Source organism: Hippocampus zosterae, chromosome 6 (genome assembly GCF_025434085.1).
Source record: "Hippocampus zosterae strain Florida chromosome 6, ASM2543408v3, whole genome shotgun sequence".
Taxonomy (NCBI): domain Eukaryota; kingdom Metazoa; phylum Chordata; class Actinopteri; order Syngnathiformes; family Syngnathidae; genus Hippocampus; species Hippocampus zosterae.
This window is the reverse complement of record NC_067456.1, coordinates 25,726,983-25,743,931: the sequence shown is the minus strand read 5'-3', so window position 1 is coordinate 25,743,931 and position 16,949 is coordinate 25,726,983. Positions and strand designations below refer to the sequence as shown.

At 52.1% G+C, this 16,949-nt stretch overlaps 1 protein-coding gene across 1 annotated transcript in view; it reads left to right on the top strand.

Moving 5' to 3' along the window:
- rad17 (RAD17 checkpoint clamp loader component) overlaps positions 1–16,949 on the top strand; it is a 155,434-nt gene that overhangs the window by 61,240 nt on the left and 77,245 nt on the right. Inside the window, exons 8-12 of the mRNA XM_052068405.1 lie at positions 1,061–1,130; positions 1,202–1,313; positions 1,400–1,588; positions 15,721–15,824; positions 15,922–16,068. Coding sequence (XP_051924365.1) covers positions 1,061–1,130; positions 1,202–1,313; positions 1,400–1,588; positions 15,721–15,824; positions 15,922–16,068 — 622 coding nt within the window. The remainder of the gene's footprint in view (positions 1–1,060; positions 1,131–1,201; positions 1,314–1,399; positions 1,589–15,720; positions 15,825–15,921; positions 16,069–16,949) is intronic.

Here is a 16,949-nt window from a genome sequence, read left to right as displayed (position 1 = left end):
ACAGTTCAATATAAGACACACTGTAGACTGCAAATTTCTCCAGTGTGGGACAAATAAAGGTTATTTTATCTTATCTGATTGTCTTCTAAATGGATGACCTGTGAAGAGTGGTTCCTGATTCAAGCCTCGCAGTCAAGCTGGTAAAATTATGGAGACAGGAAGTGGCAGGAAAAAGTTGGAGGGAAAAAAATGGAAAAGGTAAAGGGGAGAAAGAGATGGTCTCGCTTTACACGTGTGAAGTGCAGGTGCTGTTGAAAACTCAGGCAATCTTTGGAGGTGCACTGGAAGGAATTCTGGGCATTTCTCATCAAAAGGCTTTCTTTGCTGGAGGGACGTGTCTGTCAGCTAGAGCAGAGTAATTTGATAACCATAGAAATGGCAGAAACACTAGATTTATTGGGTTTTAGCCATCCTACTAGCCCGGAAAACTAGAAAAACGGAATACGACAGGACCAGGAACGAGAGAGAGAGTGACGAATATCTAGAAATAAGCACTTGAACGTGAGACAAGAGTAAGGCGAATTATCAGACAACTGGTGACGACTTGACAGTCTCTTAAAACATGTGACAGATACAGTAATGACATGATGAGGCACAGGTGTGGAACTGAGAGGAAGAGCCCTCCACTGCCACCTGCTGGAGACAAAATAAAACAGAACTATGACAGAATCACGGGATGGTCCCTTCTTATTAATGATTCAATAACCATAAAAATGTTTTTAGTCCTTTAGTAGGTGTTGTGTGGATTTAAGTAAAAAGTAAATTGCCATTTTTTTAACGTGCCTTTGATGGGGAATATATTTTTTTGATCAGTCCAACAACAACAGTCGTATATTATGTTCAAATGTCTTGCTACTGTTGGTCCTCAAATTCATAGTCTGGTTTAAAGTAATATGCCTGCATAATTCCAGTTCTTGAAAAGTTTGCATTGTGAAACATTTGCAGAAAGGAACATTCCTTTCAAAAAATATATGTTCAGAGTCTTACTGCACAATATAAGAATTCTATTTTAATGAATAGTTTGTAGTTAAAATTTAATTATCTTTATTTGTGTTTCTAGTTTTAATCCAGTGGCTCCAACTACTATGATGAAGGTTCTGACTCGTATTTTCACCACTGAGAATGGAAAGGTGACAAACAACTCTATCTGGTTTGAATTTATTTTGAATCCACTTTTTGACTCCTCTTTGGCTGTACACAGAGCATTGGAAAGGTCATTGTCCCAGATCAGACAGTGTTGGAGATGGTGTGCTCAGGAAGTTCAGGAGACATTCGCAGTGCGATTAACAACCTACAATTTGCCTCCATTCCAGGTCTGGAGAAAATCTTCACGAACAATCATAATGCTGATGTGCCTTTCATACCAATTCACAGCAAGGAACTTTGATATTTTTTTCAGACTATCCACAGCAAAAGGAGGTGTTGAGAGGAAACCGTCCTTTGAAATCAAAGGTTAAGGCTGTATCCAGATCAACTTTAAGCAAGAAATCCAAGCCAAAAAATGGACAAGAAGGGCAGCCACCTGTTGGAATGAAAGATACATGTTTGTTCCTATTTAGAGCACTGGGAAAGATACTGCATTGTAAAAGTGAGTTAGCTGTTATTTTTTTCATACTGTATTTTGTCCTTTACCTTCCACATAAGAAACTGTATGCGCAAAGCAAACACGCAATTACAGTATCTGCGTTACTGTCAAACATACTCAGCTTTTCTTGTGATTTTCAATACAGAAAATTCAGAAATGCTTGAAAATAGAACAGTACCAAAATGGCACGCACACAATGTTCTCATGAAGTCGATGCGTGACTGGCTAGCACTACAAAAGATACAAGAGCCACTGCAACCTTCAGTGATTTTACAACAGGTTTATTTGAGTCCTCTCCATGAGCCGTCACCTTACCGTGGTGGAGGGGTTTGTGTGTCCCAATGATCCTAGGAGCTAAGTTGTCTGGGGCTTTATGCCCCTGGCAGGGTCACCCATGGCAAACAGGTCCTTGGTGAGGGACCAGACAAAGCACGGCTCACAAAGCCCCTTATGAAAAATAAAATCGATGGTACTCAGTTTCCCTTGCCCGCACGCGGGTCACCGGGGCCCCCCTCTGGAGCCAGGCCTGGAGGTGGGGCTCGTCGGCGAGCGCCTGGTGGCCTGGCCTACACCCATGGGGCCCGGCCGGGCTCAGCCCGAAGAGGCAACGTGGGTCCCCCTTCTCATGGTTTCACCACCTGTGGGAGGGGCAAAGGGGTCGGGTGCAATGCGAGCTGGGCGGCAGCCAAAGGCGGGGACCCTGGCGGTCCGATCCTCGGCTGCAGAAGCTAGCTCTTGGGACATGGAATGTCACCTCTCTGGCAGGGAAGGAGCCCGAACTGGTGTGTGAGGCAGAGAAGTTCCGACTGGATATAGTCAGACTTGCCTCCACACACAGCTTCGGTTCTGGTACCAGTCCTCTCGAGAGGGGTTGGACTCTCTTTCACTCTGAAGTTGCTCACGGTGAGAGGCGCAGAGCAGGTGTGGGCATACTTATTGCCCCCCGGCTCAGTGCCTGTACATTGGGGTTCACACCGGTGGATGAGAGGCTTGCATCCCTCCGCCTTCGGGTGGGGGGACGGGTCCTGACTGTTGTTTGTGCATATGCACCAAACAGCAGCTCAGCATACCCACCCTTTTTGGAGTCCTTGGAGGGTGTGCTCGAGAGTACTCCTGCTGGGGACTCCCTTGTTCTACTGGGGGACTTCAATGCTCACGTGGGCAATGACAGTGAGACCTGGAGGTGCGTGATTGGGAGGAACGCCCCCCCCCCCCCCCCCCCCCGATCAGAACTCGAGTGGTGTTTTGTTATTGGACTTCTGTGCTCGTCACGGACTGTCCATAACGAACACCTTGTTCAAACAAGGGTGTCCACATGTGCACTTGGCACCAGGACACCCTAGGCCGTAGTTCGATGATCGACCTTGCGGTCGTGTCATCGGATTTGCGGCCGCATGTTCTGGACACTCGGGTGAAGAGAGGGGCGGAGCTGTCTACGGATCACCACCTGGTGGTGAGTAGGCTCCGATGGTGGGGGAAGATGCCGGTCCGTCCTGGCAGACCCAAACGTATAGTGAGGGTTTGTTGGGAGCGTCTGGCGGAATCCCCTGTCAGAAGGAGTTTCAACTCCCACCTCCGACAGAGCTTTTCCCATGTTTCGTGGGAGACGGGGGACATTGAGTCCGAGTGGACCATGTTCCGTGCCTCTATTGTTGAGGCGGCCAATCTGAGTTGTGGCCATAAGGTGGTTGGTGCCTGTCGTGGCGGCAACCCCCGTACTCGCTGATGGACACCAGCAGTAAGGGATGCCGTCAAGCTGAAGAACGAGTCCTATCGAGCCTTTATGGCCTGTGGGACCCCAGAGGCAGCTGATGGGTATCGACTGGCCAAGCGGATCGCAGCTTTGGTGGTCGCCGAGGCAAAAACCCATGGGAAGAGTTCGGTGAGGCCATGGAAGCCGACTTCCGGACGGCTTCGAGGAAATTCTGGTCCACCATCCGACGTCTCAGGAGGGGGAAGCAGTGCACCACTAACACTGTGTACAGTGGGGATGGGGCGCTGCTGACTTCGACTCGGGACGTTGTGAACCGGTGGGCAGAGTATTTCGAAGACCTCCTCAACTCCACCAACACGCCTTCCTTGGGGGAAGCAGAGCCTGGGGACTCTGAGGTGGGCTCTCCTATCTCTGTGGTTGAAGTCACCGATGTGATTAAAAAGCTCCTCGGTGGCAAGGCCCCAGGGGCAGATGAGATCCGCCCGGAGTTCCTCAATGTTCTGGATGTTGTGGGGCTGTCCTGGTTGACACGCCTCTGCAACATCGCGTGGTCAACGGGGAGAGTGCCTCTGGATTGGCAGACCGGGGTAGTAGTCCCTCTTTTTAAAAAGGGGGACCGGAGGGTGTGTTCCAACTACAGAGGGATTACACTCCTCAGCCTCCCTGGTAAGGTCTATTCAGGGGTGCTGGAGAGGAGGGTCCGTCAGGAAGTCGGGCCTCAGATTGAGGAGGAGCAGTGTGGTTTTCGTCCCGGCCGTGGAACAGTGGACCAGCTCTACACCCTTAGCAGGTTTCTCGAGGGTATGTGGGAATTCGCCCAACCAGTCTACATGTGTTTTGTGGACTTGGAGAAGGCGTTTGACCGTGTCCCTCGAGGAGTTCTGTGGGTGGTGCTTCGTGGGTATGGAGTACCGAACCCCCTGATACGCGCTGTTCGGTCACTATACCACCGATGTCAGAGTTTGGTTCGCATTGCCGGCAGTAAGTCAGAATCGTTTCCAGTGAGGGTAGGACTCCGCCAAGGATGCCCTTTGTCACCGATTCTGTTCATAACCTTCATGGACAGAATCTCTCGGCGCAGCCGAAGCGTTGACGTGGTCCGTTTTGGTGGTCTCAGTATTGCATCCCTGCTTTTTGCAGATGATGTGGTGCTGTTGGCTCCTTCAAACAGGGCTCTCCAACTCTCACTGGAGCGTTTCGCAGCCGAGTTTGAAGCGGTTGGGATGAAAATCAGCACCTCCAAATCTGAAACCATGGTCCTCAGTCGGAAAAGGGTGGAGTGCCCCCTCGGGGTCGGGGGGGAGATCTTGCCCCAAGTGGAGGAGTTTAAGTATCTTGGGGTCTTGTTCACGAGTGAGGGCAGGAGGGAGCGAGAGATCGACAGGCGGATCGGTGCAGCGCAAAATATGACAATAGAAATCCCGGACTGTTATCATTAGCAAAGTCCACAAAACACATGGAGACTGGTTGGGCGAATTCCCACATACCCTCAAGGACCCTGCTAAGGGTGTAGAGCTGGTCCACTGTTCCACGGCCGGGACGAAAATCACACTGCTCCTCCTCAATCTGAGGCTCGACTTCCTGACGGACCCTACTCTCCAGCACCCCTGAATAGACCTTACCGGGGAGGCTGAGGAGTGTGATCCCTCTGTAGTTGGAACACACCCTCCGGTCCCCCCTTTTAAAAAGAGGGACTACCACCCCGGTCTGCCAATCCAGAGGCACTCTCCCTGTTGACCACGCGATGTTGCAGAGGCGTGTCAACCAGGACAGCCCCACAACATCCAGAGCCTTGAGGAACTCTGGGCGGACCTCATCCACCCCTGGGGCCTTGCCACCGAGGAGCTTTTCACCACATCGGTGACTTCAACCGCAGAGATAGGAGAGCCCACCTCAGAGTCCCCGGGCTCTGCTTCCTCCAAGGAAGACGTGTTGGTGGAGTTGAGGAGGTCTTCGAAGTACTCTGCCCACCGGTTCACAACGTCCCGAGTCGAAGTCAGCAGCGCCCCATCCCCACTGTACACAGTGTTAGTGGTGCACTGCTTCCCCCTCCTGAGACGTCGGATGGTGGACCAGAATTTCCTCGAAGCCGTCCGGAAGTCGGCTTCCATGGCCTCACCGAACTCTTCCCACGCTCGGGTTTTTGCCTCGGCGACCACCGAAGCCGCGGTCCGCTTGGCCAGTCGATACCCGTCAGCTGCCTCTGGGGTCCCACATGCCATAAAGGCTCGATAGGAATCCTTCTTCAGCTTGACGGCATCCCTTACTGCTGGTGTCCACCAGCGAGTACGGGGATTGCCGCCACGACAGGCACCAACCACCTTACGGCCACAACTCAGATTGGCCGCCTCAACAATAGAGGCACGGAACATGGTCCACTCGGGCTCAATGTCCCCCGGCTCCCCCGGAACATGGGAAAAGCTCTGTCGGAGGTGGGAGTTGAAACTCCTTCTGACAGGGGATTCCGCCAGACGCTCCCAACAAACCCTCACTATACGTTTGGGTCTGCCAGGACGGACTGGCATCTTCCCCCACCATCGGAGCCTACTCACCACTAGGTGGTGATCAGTTGACAGCTCCGCCCCTCTCTTCACCCGAGTGTCCTAAACATGCGGCCGCAAATCCGATGATACAACCACAAAGTCAATCATCGAACTGCGGCCAAGGGTGTCCTGGTGCCAAGTGCACATATGGACACCCTTATGTTTGAACAAGGTGTTCGTTATGGACAATCCGTGACGAGCACAGAAGTCCAATAACAAAACACCACTCGGGTTCTGATCGGGGGGGCCGTTCCTCCCAATCACGCCCCTCCAGGTATCACTGTCATTGCCCACGTGAGCATTGAAGTCCCCCAGCAGAACAAGGGAGTCCCCAGCAGGAGTACTCTCCAGCACACCCTCCAAGGACTCCAAAAAGGGTGGGTATGCTTAGCTGCTGTTTGGTGCATATGCACAAATAACAGTCAGGACCCGTCCACCCACCCGAAGGCGGAGGGAGGCAACCCTCTCGTCTACCGGTGTGAACCCCAATGTACAGGCACTGAGCCGGGGGGCAATGAGTATGCCCACACCTGCTCTGCGCCTCTCACCGTGAGCAACTCCAGAGTGGAAGAGAGTCCAACCCCTCTCGAGAGAACTGGTACCAGAACCGAAGCTGTGTGTGGAGGCAAGTCCGACTATATCCAGTCGGAAATTCTCTGCCTCACACACCAGTTCGGGCTCCTTCCCTGCCAGAGAGGTGACATTCCATGTCCCAAGAGCTAGCTTCTGCAGCCGAGGATCGGACCGCCAGGGTCCCCGTCTTTGGCTGCCGCCCAGCTCACATTGCACCCGACCCCTTTGGCCCCTCTCATGGGTGGTAAGCCCATGGGAAGGGGGACCCACGTTGCCTCTTCGGGCTGTGCCCGGCCGGGCCCCATGGGTGTCGGCCCGGCCACCAGGCGCCTGCCAACGAGCCCCACCTCCAGGGCTGGCTCCAGAGGGGGGCCCCGGTGACCCGCGTCCGGGCAAGGGAAACCTAGATCCATTTATTTTAATCTTCATTGGGGTCTTTGAGCCGTGCTTTGTCTGGCCCCTCACCTAGAACCTGTTTGCCATGGCCGCCTCAACAATAGAGGCACGGAACATGGTCCACTCGGACTCAATGTCCCCCGGCTCCCCCGGAACATGGGAAAAGCTCTGTCGGAGGTGGGAGTTGAAACTCCTTCTGACAGGGGATTCCGCCAGACGCTCCCAACAAACCCTCACTATACGTTTGGGTCTGCCAGGACGGACTGGCATCTTCCCCCGCCATCGGAGCCTACTCACCACTAGGTGGTGATCAGTTGACAGCTCCGCCCCTCTCTTCACCCGAGTGTCCTAAACATGCGGCCGCAAATCCGATGATACAACCACAAAGTCAATCATCGAACTGCGGCCAAGGAGCCGGGGGGCAATGAGTATGCCCACACCTGCTCTGCGCCTCTCACCGTGAGCAACTCCAGAGTGGAAGAGAGTCCAACCCCTCTCGAGAGAACTGGTACCAGAACCCAGGCTGTGTGTGGAGGCAAGTCCGACTATATCCAGTCGGAAATTCTCTGCCTCACACACCAGTTCGGGCTCCTTCCCTGCCAGAGAGGTGACATTCCATGTCCCAAGAGCTAGCTTCTGCAGCCGAGGATCGGACCGCCAGGGTCCCCGTCTTTGGCTGCCGCCCAGCTCACATTGCACCTGACCCCTTTGGCCCCTCTCATGGGTGGTGAGCCCATGGGAAGGGGGACCCACGTTGCCTCTTCGGGCTGTGCCCGGCCGGGCCCCATGGGTGTAGGCCCGGCCACCAGGCGCCTGCCAACGAGCCCCACCTCCAGGCCTGTCTCCAGAGGGGGGCCCCGGTGTGATGAACCTGTTTGCCATGGGTGACCCTGCCAGGGGCATAAAGCCCCAGACAACTTAGCTTCTAGGATCATTGGGACACACAAACCCCTCCACCACGGTAAGGTGACGACTCACGGACTCCATGAAAAATGTTCATGTAAAATTGAAAATCGAAATTGTTATTTCAGTAAATATTTGCATTTGGCACATAGAAAGCTGATTCATGATTCCATGTTGATGAGAGCATTAAAATGGGGAAAAATAGGACAAAAAATGTAAAAGGAAATTCAGAAACGATAAAAAATGTGTGAGTAATCACGATTATTTTTTTAGTTCATTTGAGTTAATTATGACAGTTGCAGTTTTAATTATATTAAATAGTTTAATCGTTTGACAGCTATAGTTTTTACTGAAAAAAATATTTCGGGAATGTGTGGCTGACATGGCAAACTTGAAGAAAAACATCTCCCGTTCGCAAAATACCTGGCTACATGTAGACAAGGACTAAGTCATTAAGTGGAAACTATTATTTTATAAGATATACTTATATACTTATAACCATCTATTACCTTATCCATGCTAGGGCCGTGGAGGCAACAGTTTTAGCTGGGAAGCCCAGACTTCCCTCTCCCTTCTTTCAGCTTTTCAGGGCATTCCAAGGTGCTCCCAGGCCAGACAGGAGATATAGTCTCTTCAGCATGTCTTGGGTCGTCCCCAGGGCCTCCTAGCAGGTGTACATGCCTGGAACACCTCATCAGGGAGGCATTCAGAAAGCATCCTAACCAGATACATGAACCAACTCATCTGGCTCCTCTCGACGTGGAGGAGAAGCGGCTCGACTTTGAGCCCCTCCTGGATGACCAAGCTTCTCACCTTATCTCTCAGGGAGAGCCCAGATACCTTGCTGAGGAAACTAATTTTGGTCGCTTGTGCCCGGGATCTCGTTTTTTTTCTGTAACGACCTGCAGCTCGTGACCATGGTAGGAAAGTAGATCGACCAGTAAATCGAGAGTGAGCCTTTTGGCTCAGCTTCATCTTCACCACGACAGACCGACACAAAGTCCGCATCATAGCAGACGTTGCACTGATCCCCACTCCATCCTGCCCTCCCTCATGCACATGACCCATCCACTTAGGGCAAGATCTCATCCCCGCACCCAAGAGGGCATTTCACCCGTTTCTGATTTAAGGGCCATTGTTTCAGATTTGGAGGTGCTATTTTCAACCAAACCACTTCACACTCGGCTGTGAACCACTCCAGTGAGACTTGGAGATCTCAGTTTGAAGGAGCCAACATTACAACATTATCTGCAAAAATCTGAGATGCAGTATTTAGTTAGTTAGTTCCGCCCGCTCCTATTTGGAACATTGGGCGACGAGTTTCCTCCATTTGTTCTCCGGTCACTGGCGTCTCTTCTTGCTCCATGCCAGCTGACACCCGTCTCACTGAGGTCTTCTTTGGCAGTCTGTCTCCACGTCTTCTTTGGCCTACCTCTCTTCCTCTTTCCACCCTGTGGCATCCAGTCCATGGCCACACTTGCCGGTCTCTCTCTTGGCAGTCGGAGTACGTGGCCGATCATTTTCCTTTTCCTTTCAGAGACAATGTCTGACAGTTCAGCCACTCCTGCCCTCTTCATCACCCCCTCGTTGGTGATGTGCCCTCTCCATGAGATCCTCAGGATGGATCTCAGGCAACGCAGAAGGAAGACATCTAACTTGTTGGTAATGTTGGCTGTCTTCATCCATGTCTCACAGGCGTAAATCGCTGTTGGGATAACCACTGACATATAGAGGCTTAACTTGGTGGTCGTAGTGATGGATTTCAATGACCAGATGTTGCGGAGGCGTTGGAACACTCCCGCAGCTTTAACAAGTCTACTGTTGACGTCTTTCTCCACACCACCTGTATTTGAGATGTTAATCCCAAGATATGTGAAGCTCTCAATGTACTCTGTCATGTTGGTGTAGAGTAAGTGGTTGAAGGTGTTGGTGCCGTCCGACGGCCATGGCCTTGGTCTTTTCCTGGCTAATTCGTAAATCGACCTTAACTCCGTGCTCATGCAGATTATTGGTCAACTCCTGGAGTGCGGGCTGGGTGTGACTTAACAGAGCTAAATCATCTGCAAATTCCAGGTCAGCTAGTCTGCTCCCTCCCCACTTGATACCAACTTTTGCCCCTGTGATGGACTTCCTCATCACAGTCAATTATGATGATGAAGAGTAGGGGTGACAGAATGCAACCCTGTCTTACACCAGTGACAATGTCAAAATCATCAGTTGTGCCACTGTTGGTTTTGACACAACAGGTTGAGTTGTGGTACAATGACCTGAAGATGTTGATGAACTTGAGGGGTACACCATACAGCTGGACGATCTGCCACAGTGACTCCCGGTGGATGCATTTATAATTATACATTTAATTTTATATGACTACATTCTCATCTTTTCATGGTTGTGGCAATAAATAAACAAATCATGAATATAGAGGAATGCACATGATCTGTAATTGAACGGTTAATGTTTTTTTTTTGGTTTTGTTTTTCTATCGGATTACAAAATATCTTGAGGTAATGGGGTCCTGGAGTTATGTTATGTTATGTTATGTATGGAAATGCTGACAGATGATCCTAGAAGTGAATTTTGAAAACAGCTTGTCACGTCGCGTGCTCGCCGACAGGTGGCGGATTTTTCCCTCCGCCTGTTCGGTGCACCTGTTCTCTATCTCGGACTGATTGCCCTCCTATATTAATGAGGTATTAATTAATATTAATTAATTGTTATCGTCGGTTCTCCTATCTCGGTAGTTCCTCGCCCTTTATCGTTTCGCGAGCGTTTTCTGTTGTCTTCCTTATTTTTTCGTGGTCCTTATTTGACCAGCGTTTTCTGTTATCGTTTTCCCTGTTCGGGCTCCTTTTGTTCTTTATTAAAACCCTTTATTTCTTACAAGATTCCTTTCGTTGTCTGCTTTTTCCGGGGATCCACCTCATTTTATCTGTTGTGCACGAGGCGATTTCTTATCGCCTCGGGCTCAACGTGACAGAATTCTCCGGCCACCATGGATCCCGCAGACGCCGAAAGAATCTTGTCCGCTCTTGCTCGACAAGAGCGGCAAATGAGTCAGCACAGCCAAGCCCTTACGGAACTCCGCGGCGCGGTCTCCATGCTGGCTCATCGGTTCGATGATCTCGAACCTCGCCTAATTCGGGTGGAGGAACGAAGACCACCTTCCGGGCTTCGTCCTACCACCCCGGAGGCTCCCTCCTCGTACCCCACTATGTCGAGGGAGCCTTCGCTTCCACATCCCCCTCGTTACGGGGGTGAGCACGGGCAGTGTGGGCACTTCCTACACAACTGCTCGCTCATTTTTGACCAACAGCCGTCCGCCTACGCCACTGACGCCGCCAAGGTGGCTTATATCATGAGTCTCTTGACAGGTCCGGCGGCATCGTGGGCAATCGCGACCAGTGAAGCTAAGCCGAATCTCCGCACCTCCTATCCTGATTTCGTGGCAGCCTTCCGTCGGGTGTTCCACCATCCCGTGCGGGGCAGAGAGGCGGAGGGGCGGCTGCTCGCCCTGCAGCAGGGAGGGCGTTCGGTCGCTGACTACTCCATCGAGTTCCGGATCCTGGCCGCGCAGAGCGGGTACGGCGATCGGGCCCTGTGTGGACTGTTTCGCCGGGGCCTCAACACGCAACTGAAGGATGAGCTGGCTACTCGCGACCACAGCACCGACTTGGAGGAGCTGATCGACCTCTCCCTCCTGATGGACAATCGCCTGAGGGAACGAGGCCGGGAGCGAGGAGGTGATCGGTATCCGTCTCGACGTTTCCCGTACCGCGAGGAATATCGGGGGTACGGCGAGCACTCCCGGGGCCGGGAGACAGCATCCACGGAGGAGCCGATGCAGTTGGGCGGCAAGGACGGTGGTGCGGAGGAAGGAAGGCGCCGTCGCCGGGACCATGCTACAACAGACGGCGCCCGACCACCCTCCCACGCCGCAACCAGCTATCCGGGATCGTCTTTCCACGCTCCTCCCGATTACTGTGAGTCGCGACCTCGCGCGTCACCCCCCGAGTCTAGGCGAGTCGACAAGCGACCAGGACACCCCAATAGACTCGAGCTCGAGGCGGAGGTATTCGGCGGGTCCCGGTCAAGACGGGTTCGAGCCCTGGTAGATTCAGGAGCAGATGACTGTTTGATGGACTCTAATCTCGCGTCCGAACTGGGGTGCTTCTTAGAGGAGCTGGTTGTTGCAAAGCGGGTGCGTGATCTGGATGGGCGTCTCCTGGCGGTGGTAACGCATCGAACGGAGCCGCTAAGGCTTTTGTTATCCGGTAATCATATTGAGCATCGCCGTTTTTATGTTATGCGGTCCCGGAACGCCCCGATCATCCTCGGATTACCCTGGCTTCAGACGCATAACCCGGTGATCTCATGGGCGCGCCCCGCTATCGATAGTTGGAGCCCTTATTGCTACCAGCACTGCCTAAGGAACCTTTTACCGTGTACACGGACCATAAGAACCTCGCCTATCTCCGCTCCGCGAAGAGACTAAACGCCCGTCAGGCCCGCTGGGCCCTCTTCCTCACCAGGTTCGACTTCGTCCTCACCTACTCCCCCGGATCTAAGAACACTAAGCCTGACGCCCTTTCCCGGCTCCACGAACCTGCGGGGAGGGACCGTTCCCCGGAGACCATCCGCCCGACCCAGTGTATAGTGGGGGCCGTCCAGTGGGAGATTGAGCAGCGGATCCTGTCCGCCCTGGTGGGGGTGCAGGTGCCGGCGGGGTGCCCAGCAGGGAGGCTGTTCGTGCCTCCTGCCCTTCGTTCGGAGGTCCTGCAGTGGGGACACACATCCAAGGTGGCGTGTCATCCCGGGGTGAACCAGACTGTGCAGCTCGTCGCCCAGCGTTTCTGGTGGCCGGAGCTCCGCCGCGACGCGACGGAGTTCGTCAAGGCCTGCACCTCCTGCGCCTGCGGCAAGTCGTCACATCAACCTCCGGCGGGACTGCTCCAGCCGCTGCCCATTCCTCCTCGCCCGTGGTCTCACATCGCTGTGGACTTCGTCACGGGCCTACCGCCTTCCCGGGGCCGGACGGTCGTGCTCACGATCGTGGACCGCTTCTCCAAGGCCGCTCACTTTGTGCCCTTGTCCAGGTTGCCGTCGGCGCTGGAGACCGCCAACCTCCTCATCAAGCACGTCTTCCGTCTCCATGGCATTCCGGCGGACATCGTGTCGGATCGGGGGCCCCAGTTTGTGTCCCGCGTCTGGAAGCGGTTCTGCCGGTCCCTCGGAGCTACGGCCAGCCTGACCTCGGGATACCACCCCCAGTCCAATGGACAGGCTGAGCGCGCCAACCAGGATCTGGGGGCGGCCCTCCGCTGTGTTTGTCTCCACCGTCCGGCATCCTGGGCCGACCACCTGCCCTGGGTGGAATATGCCCACAACACTCTCGTCTCCTCCGCTACAGGCAGATCGCCGTTCATGTCGGCCTACGGATACCAGCCACCGCTGTTCCCGTCCCAGGAGGGGCAGGTGGAGGTCCCTTCCGTGCAGCACCACCTTAAGCGGGCCCATCGCGTGTGGAGGGAGGCCCGGGCTGCGTTGTCCCGCACTGCGTCCCGGAACCGGCAGATCGCTGATCGTCGTCGGCGCCCGGCGCCCTCATACGCGGTGGGAGAGAAGGTGTGGCTGGCAACGAGGGATCTTCGCCTGGCCGGCTCGTCTGCCAAACTGGGGCCCCGATTCACTGGCCCGTTCGAGGTCGAGGCCGTCATCAGCCCCGTCGCGGTCAGGCTCCGGCTGCCGGCCTCCATGAAGGTCCACCCCGTGTTCCACGTCTCCCTGCTCAAGCCTGTGTCTTCCAGCGCCTTGGCGCCCCCTCCCGCTCCGCCGCCGCCCCCGCGGGTGGTCGACGGGGACCCAGTGTACACGGTTCGTGCCATCCTGGACTCTCGGCGCAGGGGCAAGGGCTTCCAGTACCTGGTCGATTGGGAGGGCTACGGGCCGGAGGAGCGGCAATGGGTGCCTCGCTCCTGGATCCTTGACCCGTCCCTTCTGCGCGACTTCCACACTGCTCATCCGTCCAAACCGGGTAGTCCGCCGGGAGGCGTCCATTGAGGGGGGGGTACTGTCACGTCGCGTGCTCGCCGACAGGTGGCGGATTTTTCCCTCCGCCTGTTCGGTGCACCTGTTCTCTATCTCGGACTGATTGCCCTCCTATATTAATGAGACTCCGGCAGTTCTCCCACTGCCGGAGAATTCCTTACCGTGCCATTGCTCTCTCTCGCTAATCTCGTCGCTTGACAATTTCTCGCTGCCCTATTGCCTTACGGCCTCTTCCTTCGCGGATTTCATATTGTGACCAAATTGTTATCGTCGGTTCTCCTATCTCGGTAGTTCCTCGCCCTTTATCGTTTCGCGAGCGTTTTCTGTTGTCTTCCTTATTTTTTCCTGGTCCTTATTTGACCAGCGTTTTCTGTTATCGTTTTCCCTGTTCGGGCTCCTTTTGTTCTTTATTAAAACCCTTTATTTCTTACAAGATTCCTTTCGTTGTCTGCTTTTTCCGGGGATCCACCTCATTTTATCTGTTGTGCACGAGGCGATTTCTTATCGCCTCGGGCTCAACGTGACACAGCTGGCTTAGCTTAGGCCACGATTAGTGGTTGTCTGCTCATAATAAAATAAGATGAGAAAACTTTTAATAGTCTCACAATGGTGAAATCCCACGAATGATAACTGGTGCCGTATTAAAAAATGTCAGTGTAATATATTGGAAGTATTTTAGCATCCCAAATCAGTGATTGAACATGAGTCCAGGATGAGTTGTTGATGTTGGTGGTAACAGTTTGTGATACAAATATTTGCAATATATTTGCAATGCTATATACTGTTAAACTGTGCTCAGACTCTCCCCAGTTGGAAACACTATTCAAGTCAGCCGCCACAACATTATACGCTGCCACGAACGAATTCAACCCTGGAGAACCCACGGGGTCCAATTTGGCACCTATAAATTCTGCTACACAAATGCTACCGTTAAATCCCAAAGGGTCAAATTTGGCCCTAATCCTGAATTAGGATTAACGCATTAAATATTTGAAGAAAAAAAAAACATTTTGGTGTTCAGTGAACATATAGCAGTCATTCATTCATTCATTCATTCATTCATCTTCCTAACCGCTTGATCCTCACTAGGGTCGCGGGGGGTGCTGGAGCCGATCCCAGCTGTCTCCGGGCAGTAGGCGGGACACGCTGAATCGGTTGCCAGCCAATCGCAGGGCACACATAGACGAACAACCATCCACGCTCACACTCACACCTAGGGACAATTCAGAGTGTTCAATCAGCCTGCCATGCATATTTTTGGAATGTGGGAGGAAACCGGAGCACCCGGAGAAAACCCACGCAGGCCCGGGGAGAACATGCAAACTCCACACAGGGAGGCCGGAGCTGGAATCGAACCCGGTACCTCTGCACTGTGAAGCCGACGTGCTAACCACTGGACTACCGGGCCGCCCCATATAGCAGTCATTTAATGTATAATTCATCATTTTCTAAAGAAGAAAAGGGTTCTCCAGGGTTAAGGCACCGATCTCAGTATATGCAGGCTGGGAGGCTGGGCCGTCAGTTCCATATTCCACTGCAGAAATTGCATCCAAGGATCCATATTTAATGGGGGTCCATTTATATTCTTTAATGCACCTTCCGGGGCCCCACTGAGGATGTGGATCTTGTCCACTAGTCCTGTCAGATTCTGCAAATTGCTTAATTCACCAAACAGAATTAGCTGGCTCCTAATGGATTGGGACATAAAATAGAACATTTCCTTTTCATTCCTCAAAGACAAACAGTTGGACCTGTGATGTTCCTGCTGATTGTCAAAGTAATAGAAGCTGTCTCGCATTGTGATCGATAAGTAAAATTTATTAAATGTGTACACCTTGTTTCTCTTGCGTTTGAAACAAACCGAAGGTGAGCAATCGGAATATGGCCCTTCAAAATGTAAATGAGAAAAGTTATCTAACCCAAACACAAGACAAATAATTTGTCTTGCATAAATCCAGGGGGGACTCCTGAATGTGTTCAAGAAGCTGAATGCGCCTTTGCACTTCAGTTACCATCACACCTTTCGCAACACCATCGAGAGTCATTACAAGTGGACCCTGAGGTATGAATGCACACTGTTTGAACATAAACATTAACATAGCATAAACTTGGTCTTTATTATCACTTTGGAATTATCTTTCCTGTTGAATGTCTCATAGTGGGTTATAGAACATTCGTATGTGTCCGGGGAGTTCTTCAACCTGTACCTGCACCAGAATTACCTGGACTTCTTCTCTGAGATGGAAGACGTTGAGAAAGCGAGCGAGTATATGTCAGACGCTGACCTCCTCACATCTGATTGGATGGTTAGTTTAACTATGCATGAACATTTTGAAAACAAAACAAAAAAAATACAGTGAAACTCTTCTACAACGAAATAATGTTTGACGATTTTTTACAGTGAAACTCTTCTACAACGAAATCATGTTTGAAGATTTTTTTTCACCACAGGGGTTTTTTCACTGCAGCAAATTTGATCTCAGATGTTATAGCACACACACACAAACTTATGTGTACTCACACTGTATAAGTATGAGCACACACTTATTTGACACTTTGTATTGTCAGTGTAGAAGGAAAAAAAGGGAAAGAAATTGAGAAATTTACGATCATCATTCACTTTCACTTATATTATTTTATATTCTTATTATATATATAGATTATATTCTGCTGACTCGTTTGCAGCACTTGGTGGGCATTGGCGGCAGTGCTCTTGAGTGGTTTAGGTCCTATCTAGCTGAGAGGACCTTTTGTGTCAGCCTTGGCTGCTCTGAGTCACGCACTGCTCCCCTGTCATGTGGTGTTCCACAGGGCTCAATTCTGGGGCCTCTGCTGTTCTCGCTGTATCTGCTCCCATTGGGTTCCATCTTAAGGAAACATGGTATTCCCTTCCACTGCTATGCAGATGACTGCCAGATCTATGTCCCACTGAGCAAGAAAGACGCCTTCTCATTAAGGCCACTCCTATCCTGTCTGGAAGAAATCAAAACCTGGATGGCACAAAATTTCTTGAAATTCAACGAAAAGAAGACAGAGGTGATATTGTTTGGTCCCAGTGGCCCTTGTACATTCCATCCTGTAGACTTGGGCCCCCTGTCTCCTTAACTGAAATCAATGGTCTCAAACTCGGGCCCTAAACTGGACAGTGATTTCAAACTCGATCGGCAAATTGGTGCCGTTGTTAAAT